The 21,902-nt window shown below is 46.2% G+C and overlaps 2 protein-coding genes across 2 annotated transcripts; one reads left to right on the forward strand and one right to left on the reverse strand.

Moving 5' to 3' along the window:
- The first annotated feature begins 3,641 nt into the window (after positions 1 to 3,641).
- Positions 3,642 to 6,380, forward strand: LOC144383087 (homeobox protein Nkx-2.5-like). Its single transcript, XM_078079805.1, has 2 exons — positions 3,642 to 4,373; positions 5,307 to 6,380. The coding sequence occupies exons 1-2, from the start codon at positions 3,917 to 3,919 to the stop codon at positions 5,960 to 5,962; spliced, it is 1,113 nt and encodes a 370-aa protein (XP_077935931.1). The 5' UTR covers positions 3,642 to 3,916; the 3' UTR covers positions 5,963 to 6,380.
- An 8,392-nt stretch (positions 6,381 to 14,772) lies between these two features.
- On the reverse strand, positions 14,773 to 20,958 carry LOC120815132 (mitoferrin-2). Its single transcript, XM_040170145.2, has 4 exons — positions 20,358 to 20,958; positions 17,131 to 17,359; positions 16,957 to 17,013; positions 14,773 to 16,138 (listed from the first exon to the last, which is right to left on the reverse strand). Exons 1-4 carry the CDS (start codon positions 20,664 to 20,666, stop codon positions 15,552 to 15,554), a joined length of 1,182 nt encoding a protein of 393 aa, XP_040026079.2. The 5' UTR covers positions 20,667 to 20,958; the 3' UTR covers positions 14,773 to 15,551.
- Positions 20,959 to 21,902: the final 944 nt, after the last annotated feature.

Genomic DNA, 21,902 nt, shown 5'->3' on the forward strand with positions numbered 1-21,902 from the left:
ATTTTAAAGAGTCGTCTGGCTGAGCTGCCCTCTTCAATACATACATTTTTGCACATCGAAGGAAACGTGTTAAACCTGGTAACGCGTAAAATAATTATGTTATTAATTATTTATTAATTTAACTATAAATATATTTGTGTGAAAAGACGGTTAAAAGAAAAGAACAATTAGATCCCAAACTGAAGATCGAATGAAGCTGGATGTTTGTGTGTAAATGGATGAGACACAGTGAACAAAACAACAACAGACCGGTTACATTTCGCTGAACCTTTCAATTTATGTACCTGAATTATGCTTTCAAGTATGCACAAAATGTATAGAAAACTAATTAAAAAATTTGAATAAAATGCGTATTTCAATAAATTACAAAAACTCTGCAACGGGAGAAACTTGTGAAGTTTTTATTTAAATGCTGAACGCGGAAGAACATAGAATATAATATTCGTTTTGAATTGTCGTATTTTTCTAAACCTTTGCAAGTGATCTCGTATTTTTTAATGTGTCCACACGTATTGTGCACTATTTAAAGTCCTAAATGTAATAAATATGCTAATACATATTCATTAGAGATGATGCTGCAGGGATTCTTTGTTTCATTCAATGTGTTTCAAGTTTCCCATCACTCGTCCTGAATGTTTTTCTCATATATATTATATATCAGTTGATATATATTATGTATCAGCAGATAAATAACAAACGGTGTTATTTGATCTCTGATCAGAGTCACTCTATCAGCACATAAAGATTTATGTTACGACACGTTAAACGTTCTAATAGTTTCGTTTCTGTTGCTGCCTGACACTTCTTCTCACACACGCGCACACACACACACACACACGCGCGCGCGCACACGCACGCACACACGCACACGTTGGCAGAGATTATCTCTCTCCATCCAACCGTCCAGAGCCGCCTGGCGCCTCCGCTGGGCCGCAAATGACAGCAGACAAGAGGTGTAGCGTTTCCTATTGTTACCTCCACACACACACACACACACACACACACACACACACACACCCTGAGCGAGGACCCCATAAGTAACAGGAATGTTACACCCTGCAGCAAAAAAAATAATATATATATATATTATTATTTTTTTTTTTTTTTGCTGTTATGCACCAACCGCCAAGTCAAGTTCCTTGGATGTCTGATATATTATGGCAATAAATGTTTCCTGGTTCCTGATTTCCTGATTTTTGTGTGTATATATATATATATATATATATATATATATATATATATACAAGCATTTATTTAATAAATGTCTATTTTAATCTTCATTCGGATTAATACTTATGAAGTTATTTTGCAAACATGACAAAGTATTTAAATTCAGAAACCAAGAAGATAAAATTGCAATTAACATTTTTAAAGTTGTATCTCTTAATAACTCTGTTTTGAACTGTGTGTATAACGAGGCTGAGCCACCAATTTGACACTGGATTTCACTGACATTTTATCTGACCGATCTGCCTTATCTCTGTTTATGTGAAAGATAAAGAGCCAAACAGAAGCTCCAAAGGTCGCCGTCTTCTTCCAGCTCTGTCAGCACCAGTCGCCTGTGAGCTGGACAGCCTCTTTCCTCCTGATGGACGTTTGTCTGAGTCCATAAACTCAGTCCTCCACTTCCCCCGCGTGGCTCCATAGACAAAGACAAAACCTCAGAGGTCCCACTCATGATCCCTGAGGTTCACCCACAGAAAACGCTTGAATATTCACTTCAATTTGATATATAAAAGGTTTTGCTGTAAACAGCTTCTTCTTCCTGCATGGAAACAATGTTGATGTGAGCCTTGAGATTTTAATGTATGTTTTGATATCAAAACAATTACAAGCTTTAAAAGCATTGTAAAGACGCAGGATGTGGCACAACTGTGTGTTTATTTTTCTGTATCTTTACAGAATAAATAGAAGGCAAACAGATTTGGGATTATTGGAGATTCAAATATTGTGTATTCTCACATATTTTTAGTAACATAAATGATGACATCCAAATAAAAACAGATTTTCTTCCCAAAGAGATTAAAAAAATACTAAAGGTGTATAGAGACCATCATGATCCATTCTTATTGTTGGTGACCTCTAGCGGTGGACGTAACGGTGACCGGAGCAAAGGTCGGGGTGGATGATCGGGGTCAACTCCTTTCTGATGCCCCTCAAAGAGACACAAATCAACCGGGAACCGGCTCAACATCACCACGGTGCAACAAAAAACAACCACATGAGGCACAGAAAGACCAGAGACCAAGTCACGAGTCGCCATATTAACTGAAATCTGGCTAAACACGACCTGCTTATTGGCCTGGAAACATTTTGGAAACACATCCTGGAGGTCCTTCAAGGACTCCTGGAGATCTCACATAAAACCAAATGTCCCTTAACCAAACAGTTGTATTCTCTCTGCCTCGTTGGATTTAAAGCTTATTTATAGTGAACGGAGGCTGCAGCAGCCGTCTAAACCTTCTTTACGAGCGAGAGATGATGATGACGATGATGATGATGATGTAGCGTGAACGGAAGAGAGAGTTACAGAGACAAGCTCACAGATCTGGTTCCAGAGCAGCACATCACATTGATTTGTCAGTATCAAAATGTTGACTATTTGATAAAGTGATTCTAATCTATTTTCTAATTTCTAGTTATTTTGAGTTTGTTTTGTCCCAATAATGCTTGTCTGAAATAGTCCAACGATTAGAGTTGAACTGTAATATTGTTGTTATTATTATAGTATTTAAAGATATTGAAGATGAAAGAGTCATTGAACATTATTATTCAGATAAACTTATTTGCAGGACATTAAATAAATCCTATAAAATGTAAAATATGTGTATTCATCAAACATCATTTCTAAAATCTATTTTGATGCGCTTTGCTGTTTGTTTTCAAGAACAAGAAAAACCTGCAAGGGGGGGGTCCTGCAAAACGGAGAGGGGGGGCTGATAGGAGCAGATTAGTTCTGCTAAAAACGTCAGTAAGTTTTTCCTGCAGGAATCTTAATTGCCCCGTGGGGGAGGAGGGGGGGGTGGGGGGGGCGCTTATCGGCCCAGGCCGGTTATTAATACGACACACCACGTGATAGAGAGGACGGAGACACCGAGAGAAGCCGGCTGCTGGACGGTGCAGCGGGGGGAGTGTGAGGGGGGGGGACTTTGGCATCTCTTTTAAACTGAAGAGCAAATATTTGAGAAGAATCTCAACCGACCTCGCGATGAATCCATCGACGAGTCTCTCTGAAACCAGACGTGCGTCCTTCTAGATCAGGTCTTCGGTCGGAATCTGTCAAAATACGCATCAACTTCGACCTCTTTAAGACACCGAGACTGTTATAAGTACGCGATTTGTGTGTGATGATGATGATGATGCTGATGATCGCAACGTTTGGTTCAGAACGTACGTATCAAATTAAACTACAGTGCCAAACAGGTCCCCCCCCCCCCCCCCCACCCTGACCTGTTGACCTTGGCGGGCCACCGATCCTGCAGCGCGCAACATCCACGTGGAAACCGACGATCTACTGTGGAATGATGAAGGTAGATGTTAGTGACGGGGGGGGGGGTGCGGGGGGTCTGAGAAATACTAAATGTCCATATTCACACAAGCCCAAAAACACAACTAGGAGTACGCCCCAGAACCCCCCAAACGCTCCCCTCCCAGGCTACGCGCACTTTCCATTTCGCACACCCCTCCCCCTGACATCAGAGGACGCTCCTTCGCCGCGGTCCAAACTCGGAGAGCCCGACGCTGCATCTGTCACACACAGGAGACCCGCGCGTGCTGCTGCGTTTCACGGCGATGCGGGATCCCAGAGGCTCGACGCACCTCCAAGTACAAGAGAAAGGGCTCCTACGCGCGGCGGTGTGTTAAAAGGGGGAGTGTGGCGCGAGAGAGGGGGGGGGGGAGGGGGGGGGGGGCGTGCATGTTACTCGGTGGGCTTCACTTCCTCGGCGCTGCAGAGCCGGAGCTGGACGACATGATGCTGCAGAGTCCGCTCACCTCCACGCCGTTTTCCGTCAAGGACATCCTCAAGCTGGAGCTGCAGCAGCAGCAGCAGCAGCAGCAGGCCGGGTCCTTGGAGCTCCAGCACCGAGTCCTCCTCACTCAGCACCAGCTGACTGGGTCTCCTCCCCAGCAGCAGCAGCAGCAGCGGCGGCGGCATTTCCAACCCCCGCCGTCCTGCATGCTGGCCGCGTCCCGTGACAGCCCCCCCTTCTCGGACGCAGAGGACAACCTGGCCTACCTCAGCGCGCTGGCGGCGCGCGAGGAGGACCGAGGGGAGACCAGCCTGTCCCCGGACATATACGTCCACGCGGGCCCGCAGGGAGCCAAGCTGGAGGAGCAGGAGGAGCAGGAGGAGCAGGAGGAGCAGGAGAGCAGTGAGTCGAAGCGCGAAGCCGCCGCAGACAAAAGGCAACAATGGACACGTGTGTCAATAATGGTCCGAATAACAGCAGAGGAAATATCAAAGCGCTGCAGGGTGGTTTGCGAATAAATCAGCTGTTTTTAGTGTTAACAATCAGGTTTTCAGCGCCTGTAATAATCATTTGTATGTTGAACCCAAAGCCGAACCGCTGCTGCGGCCGAAATAACGCGTTCCCTCCGTTACGCACCATGGAGCCACGTGAAGTAATTATTAAATAAAATACAGATGTGAGCCAGCTAGAAAAAACATCCAATATGCATTGTGTCATTTATAGAAATTAAATAGTAATAATAATAATAATCCTGCAGCTCCAATATTCCTGTTTAGTGTTTTTGTATGTGTATAAATTTAAGATGACGCAGAATATGAAAAACTGCTTTAGCTTAATAAAAATAATGTGTCTTCCACCTCAGACACCCGCCCAATAAAGAGCTATCAGATGGTGCGCGACACGAACCCAGTAAAGTGTGCAAATGTCAAACACCTTCTGCTTGTTATGATGTGCGATCATAAAGCGACAATTAGTTTAAAGAGGCTCGGAGAAGAAACGACACCGCGAAGTAGCGCCGGTGAACAGAGGAACAATTATTCATAACTTACAAAATAAAGGAATTAGGCTTTAAGCACCTCAGAAAGTCACTAAAATGTAGAATATAAATTGCTGAAGTCTGTATTTTTAGTGCAAATATGTCGTTTTTTCTACGTGTTGCAGTTTATCTCTGATGTTTTTGTATATTTAGTTGTCTACTTTCAATAATCTCACAGTACTGCACGTAAAACTTTTGTATTTTAGCACACATTTAAAAAAAAACCCGGAAATGTTTTGTCTTAAATAATAATATTTAGGCTCTGAGGTGTTAATGTGACTCCCCGTTCCCCCGCCCAGAGGTCTGTGCCGGAGTGCCCCGTGCGGAGCCCTCGCAGGGCGGCCCCGGCGACTCGGAGCGGCCGCAGCCGAAGCAGAGGAGCCGGCGGCGGCCCCGGGTGCTCTTCTCCCAGGCGCAGGTCTTCGAGCTGGAGCGGCGCTTCAAGCAGCAGCGCTACCTGTCCGCCCCCGAGCGCGAGCACCTGGCGACCACGCTCAAGCTCACCTCCAACCAGGTGAAGATCTGGTTCCAGAACCGCCGCTACAAGTGCAAGCGGCAGCGGCAGGACAAGTCCCTGGAGGGGGTGGGGCAGCAGCAGCAGCAGCAGCACCACCCTCCGCCGCCCCGGCGCGTCGCCGTGCCGGTGCTGGTGCGCGACGGGAAGCCGTGTCTGGGCGGGACGCAGAGCTACGCCGCCGCCGCTCCGTACGGATCCAACCCGTACGGCTACAACGGATACCCGGCGTACACGTACAACAGCCCCGCGTACAACACCAACTACAGCTGCACGTACACCAGCATCCCCGCGCTGCCCCCGTCCGGCACCGCCAACGCCTTCGTGAACATGAACTTGGGCAACGTGGGCGGCCTCGGCGGCTCCGCGCAGGGCCCCACGCACCAGGGGCCCGCGGTCCCCTCGTGCCAGGGCTCTCTGCAGGGCATCCGGGCCTGGTAGCGTCACCGGGACACAACGAGCGTCTTTCTCTTTATTTCTTTTTTTTTCTACGGAGCTCTTATATTTTTGGTCAAAACGCAAGTATTGTTCATATAATGGATGCGAGTTGGGATTCAGCTGAATTCCCGCTCACGTTCTCGGCTGCTTGAACTGCAACAAAGCCGAGACTTAGTGCACAAAGTCCGGGTGTGCTCTTGGCACCGAGAGGACTGATGCACATGAGGGGAAATGCACGCGCATCGTATTTCAATAACAAAGATTATACGTTTTTTTATGAAAGAAAATTGTTTTTTAACATGGTAACTTTTTAGACTTTGGAGGAATTGAATTGCTGTGTTGTTTTTTTTGTCCGACAGATAATTGTTTTAGTCTATTTCACATCTATTCAAATAAATCAGAGAAATCAGGGGGAGACAAATGTGCACGTGATTCTATTCTTGGGGGAAATAAATTGTGTCCTTTACATTTGGTTGTTAAACATCCTCTGCGCGGTGGGAATTACGGTAAATACATCACCGGCACACAAATCCAAACGTCCCCCCCTAAATAATGCCAAAGTAATATTAATAATCCAATAATAACAATAATAATATTAATTGCTCCCACTGAAGCGAAGGCAGAACTCTCGCTCCGCGTTAAGGGGCCGAGCTGCTGGAGGAGGCCGGGCCACAGGGACTCTTTGTCCCGGTGCCAGGCGACGTGAAAGGAGGAAGTTGTTCTCCATTTGAGGTCCTTTAAGGGACGCGATTAAGCACCTAAAATAACTCCGGAGAGCGAGCAGCAGCCGGGCCGGGGACACGGGAATAATGGCCCTTATTGGGCGGTCGCACAAAAGGAGCGTGGTAGGCAGAGCCGGGCACTCAGCAAAGACAAAGGCGACCAGGGGCCGTGAGATTGACGTCCTAATATTCCCATTTGAGGGCCCCGGCAGCGGGTTGTTCTGCGCGGAGGAGGGGGTGGGGGGGGGGTGGGGGGGGAATGTGGTCACTTTTGTTCCCCTTCAGGAGGCTTTTTTTTTTTTTGTTCGCGGAGAAAGGCTCCCCGAGAGCCCCCCAGCCGCGAGGCTTCGGGGGCAGCCGGGGATGGAGGTGATGGCAGCGGGGTGGCGTCTGTGTGAAAGAAGGGGGTATTATTGCTACAAGTTTCACCATTTATCCCGATGTGGAAAACGAACGGGGGAACTTTAGGGGGGGGGGGGGGGGGGGGGGGGGGCTTTTATTTCAGCTCAGACCGATGTTATTCTCACAGGTAACAGCCGAACCCTGCAGGGATCCTGTGATTCACTTGTATTTTAACATAAACCACAAAGCTGGAGAATTACAGTGATTTCACGGGAACAACGTGTCAAATTACAGACAAAAAAGGAGAAAGTCCTGCGTTTTTATGGGGATTTATGGGTCCAATGGTTCGAGCCGTTATTGATTTAATGATCCAAACCAAATTGTATGAGTGATTTTAAGTCTGGATTAATTGATGAGTCAAACAGGACATGTCCTTCATCAATGATCACCTTCATTCCAGCTCATTAAATGTGATACGTTTCTCCGTAATTTTACATAATTTAATTTTTTTTTCTCTCTCACTATTTCTGGACATCTTTTTGGCTAAAACATTATTGGTTATTCGAACAAATAATAGAGGGCAACTATATGTTGAACCCCCATTTGGTTTGAAAGGGAAACGTGTTTGGGAAGTTCTAATTATTCTTTATGAGGTCTTGTCTAGGTGGCTATTACCCACAAGTGAGGCCTACACATGATTACATGTGGCGTGCGCTTCACGTTAATGATGGGAACCAAACATGGCGACATGCATGCTTCTAGAGAACGACCGGGATCCAGGTAGTTGTGTGACATTCAGGGAGGGAACTCATCAATTGCTGTTTTTCTCTGCGCGTAAAAGTTCCTCCGGCCTGAGAACGCGTCGCTTCCCAAAAGCCATTATTGTATAATTACAGCCACACTCGTGTCCTGATGGGAGACACGAGAACAAACAGCAGGAGCCACATTCATGACAGAAACCTCCGGAGCTCGTTTATCCTGATTCACGGGCTTCTGTGGGAAATACACGGCTGTTCGTTTGGATGGAACCGTCTCCCGAAGGCTCCGCGTGGCCCTTCGTTAAGATACGATACATAACTCATTTCCTAACTCCGCGAGTGATTATGCTTTACAAACATCTCGGTTCTCTCACTTCAATCAGGTCTCAATTAGCCGGATGAAGACCAGAAGCGTCGAGGCTCGAGTGTCGTCGTTATCGGCGCAGATCGGCGCGTCTCTCTCGGTGCAGACAGTCGGCCTCTGAGCCCAGATTGAGATCCGTGCGTCTGAGCTGTGAACATCTGATCTTCTCCCCCCCCCCCCCCCCCCACACACACACACTAATGGGGATTAATTGAGAGATAAAGGGAGAGCTGATAAACCGCGCGCCCCGAGGTGCGTCCCGGCCGCGGGAAGCAAACAGAGACGAGACACGCAGGCGTCGGCAGGTAAGCGCCTCACCTGCAGGGCGCCCGAACAGTGACAGGAACAACAGCATGACTATCAGGACGAGGAAACCATGAAGTCATTAGAAATATAAATATACTAACAAAGCTATACAATTATTAATGATGATAATAAAAGATGCAACAATAACAATAATGCTAGATTATTAATTTGCTTCTGATTCTGAAATATTGAAAACGATATTCATTATAATCCCAATAATAATAATAATTATATTATGAAGTTAAAGATGGAAAACAATCATCGCCTTGTTGTATCAATATTAAACACAATAATTTGTTTTCTGCATTAAAGGAAAAATCTAGGATTTTACTTTCTTCCGTTTTACATTTAAAATAAAATAAATAAAATATGTATGTATTTACTCAGAATCAGCCTCATTGTGGATTATTTTTAACACATCAGTCAAGCTGCTCCCTAAAATACAATTGATTGTGTTAACAAGCTACTAATCCTATTTCACAGGAACTTTTAGAGCTGTTCCCGTTATTTTGTCTACCCCATGGGAATTAGTTACATCAGTTATCTCTGAATCTAAAGTGTTTAAACCCCTCGACCTTTTTTTTAAATGTTTATCTTGGACTCACATTACTGCTGCGTAAACTAAGATACTGAAAACCACCAAAGCAAAAAACACCAGTTTGCTTGTTTCAGTTTTAACATTTTATATGAAGCACCGACGCGTCAGTTTTACTTCAACCAACATGCTCCATCTGTAAAGAGTTAAGAGTTGCATTGATCACAATACTTACATGAGACGTTGTGCCTCAAACTGATCAGACTGATCCACCAGACTCCACCAGACTCCATCCGACTCCACCAGACTCCATCCAGCAGACTCCACCAGACTCCACCAGACTCCATCCAGCAGACTCCAGCAGACTCCAGCAGACTCCAGCAAACTCCATCCGACTCCACCAGACTCCATCAGACTCCACCAGACTCCATCAGACTCCATCCGACTCCATCCGACTCCAGCAGACTCCAGCAGACTCCATCCGACTCCATCCGACTCCATCCGACTCCACCAGACTCCACCAGACTCCAGCAGACTCCACCAGACTCCACCAGACTCCATCAGACTCCATCAGACTCCACCAGACTCCATCCGACTCCACCAGACTCCATCAGACTCCATCAGACTCCACCAGACTCCATCCGACTCCACCAGACTCCATCAGACTCCATCAGACTCCATCAGACTCCACCAGACTCCATCCGACTCCACCAGACTCCATCAGACTCCATCAGACTCCACCAGAATCCACCAGACTCCAGCAGACTCCACCAGACTCCACCAGACTCCATCAGACTCCATCAGACTCCACCAGACTCCATCCGACTCCACCAGACTCCATCAGACTCCATCAGACTCCACCAGAATCCACCAGACTCCACCAGACTCCGTGTATAGACTCTTCATCTCTCAATCTGACCTCTATTTTGATTTGGATTTAAGTCTATTTCTATTTTTATATTTAGGTGAAAAATAACCCCTAAAACTATCGTGTATAACCTTCATATGTAAAAAGTGAAAAAAATATTACTAATCATGCAATATTTTAGAAACACAGCAGAGAAAATGTGTGTTGTTTAGTTTGAACCAGCCATGTTTACGTGTGAAATAAAAGCTCTACTCTCTAATCCATAATAAAAGGGGCCAGACGCCCGCGAGCTGCACAGCTCAGATGCTTGATGTCACACTTTAAGTTGTCAAAAAGTAACAATCATTTCAAAATAATGACATCAGTTTGCATTCGGTTCCTGTGAGGTTGAAATAGTTCAGGCTTTTCTCTGCTGACGCTTTAGTCAAATGACTCTTCTAATAAAGAAGAAAAGAAAGCAGGTGTTGATGTGTGTCGTCTTTCTCTGAGTGTTCTTTCTGTCATTAACGCATGTTGTTGCAGGAGGAGCAGTCGATGGTTCTCCTCCTCTCACGTGGCCTCACGATCCGCCTGTGAGGAGCAACACTCCTCCCATCAGAGGCCCGACGGGCCGACGGGCCCAGACAGGCCGCCTTCACACACGGATCCATTACACGCTATTATCACCGCTAATGCTACGGCAACTACAGCCGCACCTCGTACCCGTAACAACCCCCGCCTAACAACCCGAGACTTGATCTCTAGCATAAAGACCTGAGACTTGACTTGGACTTTAGCCTAAAGACCTGAGACTTGACTTGGACTTTAGCCTAAAGACCTGAGACATGACTTGGACACTAGCCTATAAAGACCTGAGACATGACTTGGACTTTAGCCTAAAGACCTGGGACTTGACTTGGACTTTAGCCTAAAGACCTGAGACATGACCTCGACTCTAGCCTTAAGACCTGAGACATGACCTGGACTTTAGCCTAAAGACCTGAGACATGACTTGGACACTAGCCTATAAAGACCTGAGACATGACTTGGACTTTAGCCTAAAGACCTGAGACTTGACTTGGACTTTAGCCTAAAGACCTGAGACATGACTTGGACACTAGCCTATAAAGACCTGAGACTTGACTTGGACTTTAGCCTAAAGACCTGAGACATGACCTGGACTTTAGCCTAAAGACCTGAGACATGACCTGGACTTTAGCCTAAAGACCTGAGACATGACCTGGACTTTAGCCTAAAGACCTGAGACTTGACTTGGACTCTAGCATAAAGACCTGAGACTTGACTTGGACTCTAGCATAAAGACCTGAGACTTGATCTCTAGCCTAGACCAGAGACATGACTTGGACTCTAGACTAAAGACCTGAGACTTGCCTTGGACTCTAGCATAAAGACCTGAAACATGACCTGGACTCTAGCCTAAAGGTTCACCAGAAGGTCCTTCAGCAAATTTTCCACCAGGCCTCCAGCAGACCCGTCCACCGTGGCTAAATCAAAGCTCCTTGTGGCAAAACTTTCCTGTCGTGTCGGTAGTGAGAACTACTCCCCAGAGGAGGAATACGTTGCAAACGTTAAAGGACAGGACTCACACGACCGGGCTAACAACCTACAACAGCTTCCTCCATTTCCCTTCATTTCTGTTCCATTAAGAGAGTTGACCTTGATACTGAAGATGTGTACAAACAGCCACTTCTCTCCACTGATCAAATTTGGAGTTTGCAGTGACAAATAACAAATTCTAAATTGATCCGGGCACATTCATGTTGGTGTTATCGAGGATTGAGGCAACGGAATACGGCTGAATCCCAAAATGACCATATTTCATCCTTCCAATTATCTGTTTGGTGCTGAAGAACTTAAGAGCATCTATTGCCGTTTCATACATCTTACTCTAGACTCATAAACTGTCAAATTTCAAAGGCGGTATTGCCGTATGCCTGCGCCGCTATGCGTCCTGACTCCGCTAAATATCCCCGTGGATCTCTGTGGAGAGCAGCCTGTGGGAGTTTGGCCCTTAAATGAGATATCCACCAATTGAAGATGTGACACATGCAGGCTTTAGTGCAAAGTGCTCTTCAGAGGCTGCTCAGTGTCTTCTGAGTCAGCTCACACGTAATGCTCGCTGACGTCAACCTAGCACATTTCACAATGGACGTCAATGTTTGGAGATGTCTTCTTTAACTGGTTTCCCGTGTGTCCCGGGACGGGAGACGGGGAGGACGTCCGCGGGCCAAAACCAGAACTCGTCCATCAACCCCAGATATCTAAATATTTACCCTGCAATCCACATTTATCCGCTCGCCGCTGCGGCTTTCTGGGTTGAAAAACGTGATGTTTTCTGGGAAGAAACAGGAGTGTGCGCTGTTTATCCAACGCGACCCACACAGATTCATCCCAAACTGTCAGGCTTTGCAATAACACACATAAATTGCAGTTTGCGTCTCACCAAAAATCATTAGAACCATTAATTTGAGTTCTGCACCAGCTGGGAAAATCTGGGCAGGGAAAATGTTTCTAGCTCTCATCGGCAGCTGACAGCAGAGGAGTCTTGAGCAATAAAGCTTATGAACCAGCAGGAGAAGATCTGGGCCTCTGAGACCTGTTCATTTTATCCTTGAGGATATTAACTTTCCCTCCTAAATGAGAGGAGATTAATAATAATTAGGAGGGAACTTGTGTGGTATAATATACTCAAGTGATTGGTTAATAATTTAAGTATAATGTAAATATACACTAATACAAGGAGGAAGGAAGTATTCTCACAATGTATTGGTGCATTATTGGTTAAGGATTTATTTAATCGATAGCATCATATTTTTAGGACTTATTTCTATTCATGTAATAAATCCTCTGTCTATAAGTTTTTTTCAGAATTGTTATGATTGATATTTATGATTTCAAACAGTATTGCAAAATACTGTGATCTGGGAGGTTGAAAAAGTGCATTTTCTTTTGTTTTACCCACTGAATGATCAATAGATTTGTAACTTTCAATGAGCATTTGGTTAGTAAAGCAGAATCAACCTGAGAAGCAACGCAACATTTCTTACGTTGCACTTTTTTTTTTAAAAGTGTCAGAAAATGTTACGTCGAAAAAATAAAATAAAATTTTTTGGAAATTTTTTAAAGATATGTCAAAAAGTGTTGTGGAATTTTTTTTTTTTTTTGAAAAAACAGTGGAAATGTTCAAAAAATGACATGGAAAAACAAAGATTCTGGTCAAAGATATTAAAAAGAAATGAGTCAAAAACTTAGGGAAAATTGTTGAAAAATATTAAGTCAAAAAAAGTTTCTGAAAAAATGTGTACAAAATATGTTCGACAAATGTCAACTGAAAAAAAAATATTAAGTAAAAAAATAAAAAAGTCAAAAAATTACAGGTCAAAATGTTTTTTCAAAGAAAGTTTCAAAAAAAAATAACATGAAACGTTTTGAAAAAAATATATTTTCATTTGAAAATGTTTTATAAAAGAAACGAAATATCTATTTTTGAAAAAAATAATAAATTAAAACAATATTCTCCGGAATGTAATGGAAAAAAGTTAAAGATATTAGGCCGAAAAAGGATTTGAAAAGCTGAAAAATATCATCAGGGAAGTTTATTGCCACAGTAGACATACAAGGAATTTGACATGGTGGGTGGTGTGTATGTGGGCGTATGTGGTGCGTCATGGAAGCAAAGTAAAAAAAAAAAATGATACAGAAAGATATTTCTACTCATTTGTACAACAAAAGTAGCAATCGACCGCAATCATTGGTCACAGACCAAAACATCTGCTGGATGCTTTGTCCTTTCGTTTTGTACAAATATTTATGTTCCCCAGAAAACGACTGCTGGAGACTTTGTTTGGAGTTTGACATTTATGTCTTAAGTTTTTAGTGAAACCAAAGCTGTTGAACAACATCAACAAGCAACAACGCTGCTGTTGCCTCATTAGCTTCGGAGCTAACGTGACATGTTAATTCCAGGAAAAAAATAGCCCTGAATAGCCAGAGACAATATTAGGAAGCTTTTCATGCACAATTATGAAGCTTGTGATACGAGGACCATGTGATACATCGTAGACCTGTTACCCCGGTGTAAGTGTAGGATAGAAAGTCCTTTTGAACCCCGTGGTGTGGCGTTTGGCCTTGTGTGAAGTTCCTACTAATATACGTTATCGTCTATATTCGGGTGACTTGCAGGCAGAGCTATTTACTAGTCTCACACACACACGGCGAGTTGAGTTACTGACACCTCATTTATCTTGGTTTTTCCCTCCCACACACACACAAAGTTGACCTTGGCCCCGACCTGCTGCCATGCGTCGGGGGCCATGACCTCACATGCCTGGACCTTTCCTCACTGACTAAACGGATCTTCTTACGTTTCAGTGCAGCGCTGCTGGAGAGGGAACGGGGGGGGGGGGTTTGGTAAGGTTAGACGAGATGAAAGCCTGGTAACTTGTAGGCGGGGGAACCACGCGGGGCCCTCGAGCGAAGGTGCTGCTTCCTGTGCAAACGGGACGCTGGAGAGGACACAAAGCTTCCTGCCGATCCTGCTTCGCGCTGCAATTGTGTGTGTGTATATTTATATATATATATATGTATATATATATAAAGTATCTTCATTTGGCCTTTGCATCTCTATTGAGTTCGATCGGAGTTCTCTATAAGCTTTCAACAAGCTGGAGCTTTAACTTTTGGTTCTATTGGAGATCTTTTTCTTAATCAGGTTTAGATGATTTGTGGTTTAAGTCAATTAATTTAAGAAGCAATTCATATTTTAGTAAATGCAATTAAAATACTTCCAAGCCAAAGGTGATGCAACAGTAATTTTTTTGAACTCCTCAATATTCTTTGTGTTGAATCCTGAATAAAGTTTGGCCTCCTCACCGATGAATATCTGAAGGGAGTGCAGAAGGAAGACGAGGAGCCCAGGTAAGTTCTCTCTTTGCGAGCCAGCACCAAGAGAAGACCCTGCTTCTGCGAGGAGCTGCCTCACCACTTTATTTACACTTCACAACATACAGGCGTCAAGCTTTTGCACATTAGTGTCGTGCCAACGAGTCCCGGTTCCCCGACCTTTGAACTCCTCACGGACGACACATTTGTAAACCCCAGTTTAATCCGTACGGTGCGTTTTAATTCATAGCAGTCAAGCTTCTCTTAGTCGACAATCTACCACATCATCCCCTCTCTGTATTCGAGTCGACATAGAGGCTTGCTTAGAAACGTAAACCAGTAGAGTTTATATATATTTACTGTATATTATGTACAATGTCATCCTCTCTAGTAGTTGTGCGTTTGATGTGAGCGGCTAACTGAAGGCAGGCGTACACGTTATCCCGCGTTGTTCTTCTTCTTCTTCTTCAGTATCGTCTTGATATTGAAGAAGTCGCTTTAAGTGCTGCGGTGATGTGAACAAAACTAGAACCACACGAGTCAATAACAGGGATCCTGCGATGGGGCATCACGTTTTCTGCTGCACTTAATCTTGATATGTTGAACAGAAGAGCGCCCCCCTGTGGGCAGCCGGCGACGCGTCGTGATGCAGTTCTTAGGTATTTGTATCAGGGTTACGTTTGCTTTTAATGACAAATAATAACGTTTTTCGGCGACCAACGCAGGGGATGAACAGCCGGCTCGGTGGGGGCGGAGCCTCCGGCATCAACAGACATTCCAGACACCAAACGTCTCCGCGGCGCTTTGAACTCGACTTCATTTGGCGCCGTCTCGATCGCCTCCCCCGCGCCGCCGGCTCCGCTCGTGCCGCCGCTCCGTGATGACGTACTTGAAGAACTCGTAGACGGACCAGCTGATGGCCGTGGACGGCATCTGGTAGATGATGCGGGCGTGGACGCCTTTGAAGAAGGCCGGCGCGCCGCCCGTCCGGTACACCGTCCGACAGGCCTCGCCGAGGCCCGAGATGTGGCGCGCGCCGGGGGCCGAGGTGGTGGCGGTGGCGGCGGCGGCGGCGGGCCGCAGCAGGTGCACGGCCTGCGCCTCCTGCGTGTTGAGGAGGGTCTTGCAGACGTCGAGCGGGGTGGTGGCGGCGGCGGCGAGGGCCCCGGCCAGCGCGCCCGACGCCACGTGGGAGGACGGGTTGTACTGTCTGTGCGGGTTGAGCAGCTCCTGCAGGTACTCGTAGGTCATGAAGTGCAGCGCCTGGAAGGGCACGTTCATGGTCAGCTGGGTGGTGTAGCTGCGGTAGAACGCCGCCGGGCCGTCGCGCCGCAGCAGAGAGCCCACGCAGTCCAGCACGCCGCGGTACGGGGAGTTGAACATCTGCATCCGCTGTTTCACGACTGGGGGGGCGACAGACAGGAGACGAGCGTTAAGGGATGAAATGAGGAACCGAGGAGAGCGACTAGGAAGGAAGGACAGAGGGAAGGAACTAAACCGTCACAAAAACACAATAATCTTAATACCATTAATGTTGAGTAGAATTTCTGGGTGTATTATACGATAATAAATATGTTTAGAAAGGTAATAAATGAGTTAAAGGGAATAACACCTTCTGTAATCACATTCAATAACGCTACTTGTTCTTAATATGATAATAAGTATCTACTCATAATGTTCAGTTTTAACATGTTAACATTAAATACTAGTTTTATGGAAGTATTAATTAGATTAAATTATTAAATGATTAAAAAAGTGTTAGTTGAGATAAACATCCGTCGACTTGCTCAAACTACACGAAAAACAGTCTGTTAATATTGATTCTCAACATAAACACGAAGCGAGCCCACATTGTATATTCGTGTCTCTCTGGGACCGATGACGAGTCTTTAGCACCATCAAGTGTCCAGAGGACAGAAGGACGCCGAGGCGACTGATCACCGATGATCCATTTAGTTTGATTATGACACGTGAACACATCACGATGAGATGATTCACCTTCGCCCAATACTCGTATTCACTCGGAGCCTGAACCCATCACAACGCTACCGGTGCTGCTGCGGTTATTAGCTCTCCGGTCTCACAAACATCCGTAACGTCCTGATCATCGGTTGACAACGACGGTGAGTCAAGCTTTATTTCACCACCAATGTTAATGTTAGTCACAAAGAAGTCTGAGTGTGTGTGTGTGTGGGGGGTGGAGGGGGGGGCGGGGCTTTACCTTCAGCTGGGTTCATGATGGTGTCGTGCAGCACTGTTGCTACGCAACCTGCCACTCCTGCAGAGCAGACAAAACGATTCGTTAAGCCTGAACAAACTTCTCCAACGTCGTCAAACTATCGTCTCTGATCCAACAGGAGTTTCAGCACTCGAGCCTCAAGACGTTTCCTCCTACCGTTGGCGAAGTGGCTGTTGGCGCCCGGGTGGACGGAGTCGCTGAGCGAGAACTTGATCTTCTCGTAGCTGGCAAAGTAGAGCGCGTGGGCAGGCCCCGCCCCCACCGCCAGCACGTTCACGCCCCGGATCGGCCGCCACACGCCCTCCGTCCGCACGATCTGCCGCAGGGCGTCCATCACGTTCCGGTAGCGCGCCGCCGGCTCCGGGTGGAGGCTCTGCATGCGGGTCTGATGGGAGAGGAGCCGACGCCAAATCATTGTACACTCATCATTCAGGGCGGTGGCTGAAGAACGCACAACGTGTGTAAGATGCGTTTGTGTCTCACACTGACGACTAATGGCGCGTTTCCACCGAGCGGTACGGTACGGGTCGGTTAACCATGATTTGGCGAGCGTTTCCACCGCCAACAGTACCCTTACTTGAGAGGCGTGGTGTATTCCAGAAGGTAGTGATGAAGTCACTTGATAGGCGTGGTACATGGCGGAAAGTAGATTGACGTCATTCGATTACGCGAAAACTGAAAGCTAACCGCGAACAACGACGGAGGACATACAGCCGATCCGGTTCCTGCTTCTCGATATGTGGCTGTTTGTCACAAGGAGACGACACTCTTTGTTTGAGCAAAGGCTACATGCTGCAGGTGTGTTACGCGTGTTGTCTTCCCCCTTGCGGCACGCGCAAATGACGACACTCGTTCAACCAATCAACGCTCTGCAGAGAGTCTAGCTCCGCCCTTTAGTACCAAACAACTGTGCCAGGTGCCCCAAAGGAAGGGTACCCAAAAAGTGGTACGGTACGGGTCGGATTTTTGGTACCATTCTCAACTTTTGGCAGTGGAGACACAAATAAAAGGGTACCGACCCGACCCGTACTGCACCGCTCGGTGGAAACGCGCCCAGGTTGTGATCCAGACCTGAGGGAGGAGGAGCGCGCCGAGTGCACATAGGAAGTGGTGCAAAACAAATACCACCCGCCGCTGGCTGGTGAACATCCGTAAGCCCGGAAAAATCCCCTCAGATGAAGATTGCGCAATCGAAACCCTTTTCCTAACATGCAGTAAGTGAAGCCCCCCCCCCCCGCCAACGTGCTTCAGCAGGACGACACAGAGCGCTTTGTGTTCACACGTCACACAAGCACCAGCTGAGTGGCGATCAGGCGGCGTCACCGTCTCGCTGTGACACGAGGGGGGGCGGGGGGGGGTCATGCATTGACCCGTGTTAACAGGAAGTGATGGAGACCCCGATGAACGCATGTAACATGTGATTCGGTAAAAGATGTTCCACACGTTGTCCATGTGTACGAACACTTCAGTTATATTCTGTGTTGACATTACAAATATTGTGCACGTTTCCGTTGTGTCAGACTGCTCGTCGCTGTCGGCACGACAACAAGTCGCTACACAACACGTCCTTTGTGTGTAGTCGTTGACAGAAACACTACGACGTCTCTAATGAGGACATCTTGTTGGCGTGTGGGATCAATAAGCTGGACGGGTCAAATAAGAGAATATATGTGTCCAAACAACGTCCGTTCCACTGATTTAAACATCAAAAGTTTTGGCAAGTATGAAGATATGAAAAAAAATAGTCAATACTCAACATTGCTGCGACATTATGTAAAATACCGTCTGTTATAAGTGCGCCAATGAAGAAAAGAAGAGAAGAGCTACGGTTTTCCAGGTTTAAGTAACTCTGGAAAGTCCTCGGATGGATCCGGAAACAGGAAATCGAGTCACGATTTACTGGCAAGAATGAACTAATAGATTAAACACGTTTGCCAACAAGGAACTAAGATTGTAAAAATAAAAAAGGTCTTGGAATAGAGGAAGCTGCGTGCCAAACATTACTGTAAGAAACACCCACAAACATTTGTGCTTCCTCCTTCCGACTGAGGCTGAAACAAGCGACGGAGCAACACGAGACAAGACTTCAGAACCGGAGACCCGACCGGCCCGTTTTAAGCTGCACGGATTCAGATTTATGTTCAATGCTTTCTATTGAACAAAAACACACACACACAATGGGAATTCAAAGTAACACAATTCCAGCCAAGTGAGTCACAGTAATGTTTACTTCGACCTGCTGTAACTGACAGAAAGGTCATTGTGACAGAAGCCTGCAGTGGATTGTGTGAACTCATCATGAAGGAATCTGTTACTACAGAACTTTGTTTGACCCACGACGGCTCAAGAGGAACAATGTTCTTCATCTTCTGAACGACACGAGAGTCTGTAAAGAGAATTCATGTCCAAACGCCAAAACATCAATGAGATTTAAGTCATGTGTCCTTTCCTCCATGCGTATGCGGTGCAATGCATTGTGGGGCATTGGTGGTCTCTTTGAGACGGACCACGTGACGTCTCTCATATTGTGCAACTCCTGACAAACGCACATTCACACGAATAGAAGCTGGTAGTCAAACTGTGTCCGCTACACTTCCATCATTACATCATACGGTCATAAAACCATCCAGGGGTGTCCGCTGTATTGATTGACGGATTGGTAGCTGATAAGACACGCTGTCTTCTGTCAGAATCAGCGGGCTGTCGACCTTTGACCTAGATTAGAGACAGAAGGAGTCCTGCACGTTAAATCATCTTCTCTTCACGCAGACCTTCACCACGACCTCCTCGGTCACATCCTCAGTGATGTCCAAAGTATTCTCATTAACACACTAGTTTGTTTTTAAAAAGTACATATAGGAAATATACCTCTTAGCCGCAAGTGAAAATGGCGACGTAACCATTTAAATAAGAACTGTGGGGGGAAGTGGCGACTTCAGGAAGCTGTATTACTTCCATAAAGAGTAAGACGTGTCCGATAATGGAGGCATGTTAGCCAAAAGGTAAAACTGCTGCTAGCGCTAGCTAGCTAGCAGGCTAATGTCGGGAGCGTAGACGATATTGTCAATTTCTAATTACTCAATAAATTAATTATTGAAACGTTAAAATTCTGCAAACGTACTCACCCTGCTAGCGTTTTTTGTATTACTTTGACAACCTTGTGTTGCGTTTATTTTACGTTTATGTAACGCTGTCTAAGTTAGTTAACTGACCTCTGTTAGCTAGCTTAGCTCATAGCCTGACATTAATCGAGCTCCGGCTTGTATTTGGGCCTCCGTTAGCGCTGGGGTTTAACTCACTAACATTTAACGTTAACAGCCGCCGTTGTGACGCGAACGGGCCACGCAGACTATTCGGACAGGTCGCGAGCAGCTCTTGTATACCTTGACACAGTCGATGGGGTACATGAGGCAGTGCTCCATGATTCCGGCCACGGACCCCGCCAGCATGTGCGTGCTGGTCGCCGCTCCTGGAGGCAGCCCTTCGTAGTCTATTTCGGGCTCCACGGAGGTCGTTGTCTCCGTGGGAGTCAATCGATGCAACACCGGGGTAAAGTCCTGCTCCCCTGGGATTCTCGGCGAAAGAGACCCGACGAAGCCCCCCGTGGCGTCCAGCAGCCTGCCGCCCATCCATCGAAGCTCTGCCCCGGCTGCGGCGCCCGGAACCCGGCTGTCTACCCCCGGCGTCTCCATGGACGCTGCCCGGGACACAAAACCGTCCGCTTCCACCCGAGATGGAAAAAAAAAAAAAGGTAGACGCCGCGTAGAAGCTCTCAAAAACCGAGCGCTCTATCCCGGCAGCTCAGTCGGTCTCCCGGCCGGGGACGCGGAGTGTGGGCGAGTCGCTGCAACTGCGCGGCAGGCAGCTGTGGAGAGCCCGTGAACCGGGACGCCAGGCAGGAGGGACCTCGGTGGGTTTGCCGGTGAGTCACGGCAAAAGCTGAAGCCGATTGGTCGAGCTGACCGTCAGTGACTAATAATCCCCTCCGATTGGCCGAGTCCGTCTGGTAATAAGGCGGGTAAATTAAGTGGGCGGGGTCTTCGGCCAAAGTGGGTGCGGTTGATTTTATAACATCAGGAGGTCACGCGTATTTATGGGAAGTGTCCGAAACAGGACGTCCCGAGTTGGAATTGAAACCGTAACTAAAAATGTGCACTACAACTTAAGAGGGAAAGGAAAGTGAAATTAAGAAATATGAATTTAGAAAATAAGTATAAGAAATAAGTAACACTCAACCGACTCTCTGTCCTGCTCCTAAATGGCGGAACGAGCTCTCTCTACCTCCACTAAAAGACTAACAAATTGTAGCACTTACATTTCACTTATAATGGCTCTTATCTATAGCAAGTTGTACATCTTGTTTATCCTTCTTCTGGGTTTGTATCCTTATGGTGGAAATGCACTTACATTACACTTTTTTGTATAGTCCAACAGATATGGAATGATGAGCTGTTCCTCAGAGAGGCCTGAGGGAGGTAGATGTTTTTGTGTCTGGTGGTTTTGGCGCACAGAGCTCTGTGTGTGAAGTCAGAAAGAAACAACTAAGAAAACATTGAAGCAATTACAATAACAAATGCAACAATTCAATACAACCAATTGAAATGTCCCACTTGGTCATTATTATCTATTTCTTACTTGAAAATAAAACTGTTTCTGATACTGGCCAGATTAAACCTATATAATGCAAAGGTGCTGTAATCGATTGTTATGTTAGAAATGATTTATATCTCTTTACTTTACTCGCTGTTGTGGTGTCGCTGAATAAAGCAACTGCTGACAATCATCTACAGCTCGCTGTCATGTGGCCACACGGTGGTGCATGTTGCTCGAGTTGGGAGTGAAAATGTGGATATGAACACCTATAAAAATAAAATGTCCAAACATTCTAAATATAGATCTCGATCTGTACATCACAATCACATATGACA

The sequence above is a fragment of the Gasterosteus aculeatus genome, chromosome 9, assembly GCF_964276395.1.
Source record: "Gasterosteus aculeatus chromosome 9, fGasAcu3.hap1.1, whole genome shotgun sequence".
Classification (NCBI taxonomy): domain Eukaryota; kingdom Metazoa; phylum Chordata; class Actinopteri; order Perciformes; family Gasterosteidae; genus Gasterosteus; species Gasterosteus aculeatus.

Bases quoted from the DNA above. Each gene is read 5' to 3' on its own strand.
- LOC144383087 (XM_078079805.1), top strand. From the start codon at position 3,917: ATGTTACTCGGTGGGCTTCACTTCCTCGGCGCTGCAGAGCCGGAGCTG. The intron at 4,374-5,306 runs GTGAGTCGAAGC...TCCCCCGCCCAG, and splicing joins GCAGGAGGAGCAGGAGAGCA to AGGTCTGTGCCGGAGTGCCC.
- LOC120815132 (XM_040170145.2), bottom strand. From the start codon at position 20,666: ATGGAGACGCCGGGGGTAGACAGCCGGGTTCCGGGCGCCGCAGCCGGG. The intron at 17,014-17,130 runs GTAGGAGGAAAC...TCTGCTCTGCAG, and splicing joins CAACAGCCACTTCGCCAACG to GAGTGGCAGGTTGCGTAGCA. The intron at 16,139-16,956 runs GTAAAGCCCCGC...TCGCCCCCCCAG, and splicing joins CATCATGAACCCAGCTGAAG to TCGTGAAACAGCGGATGCAG.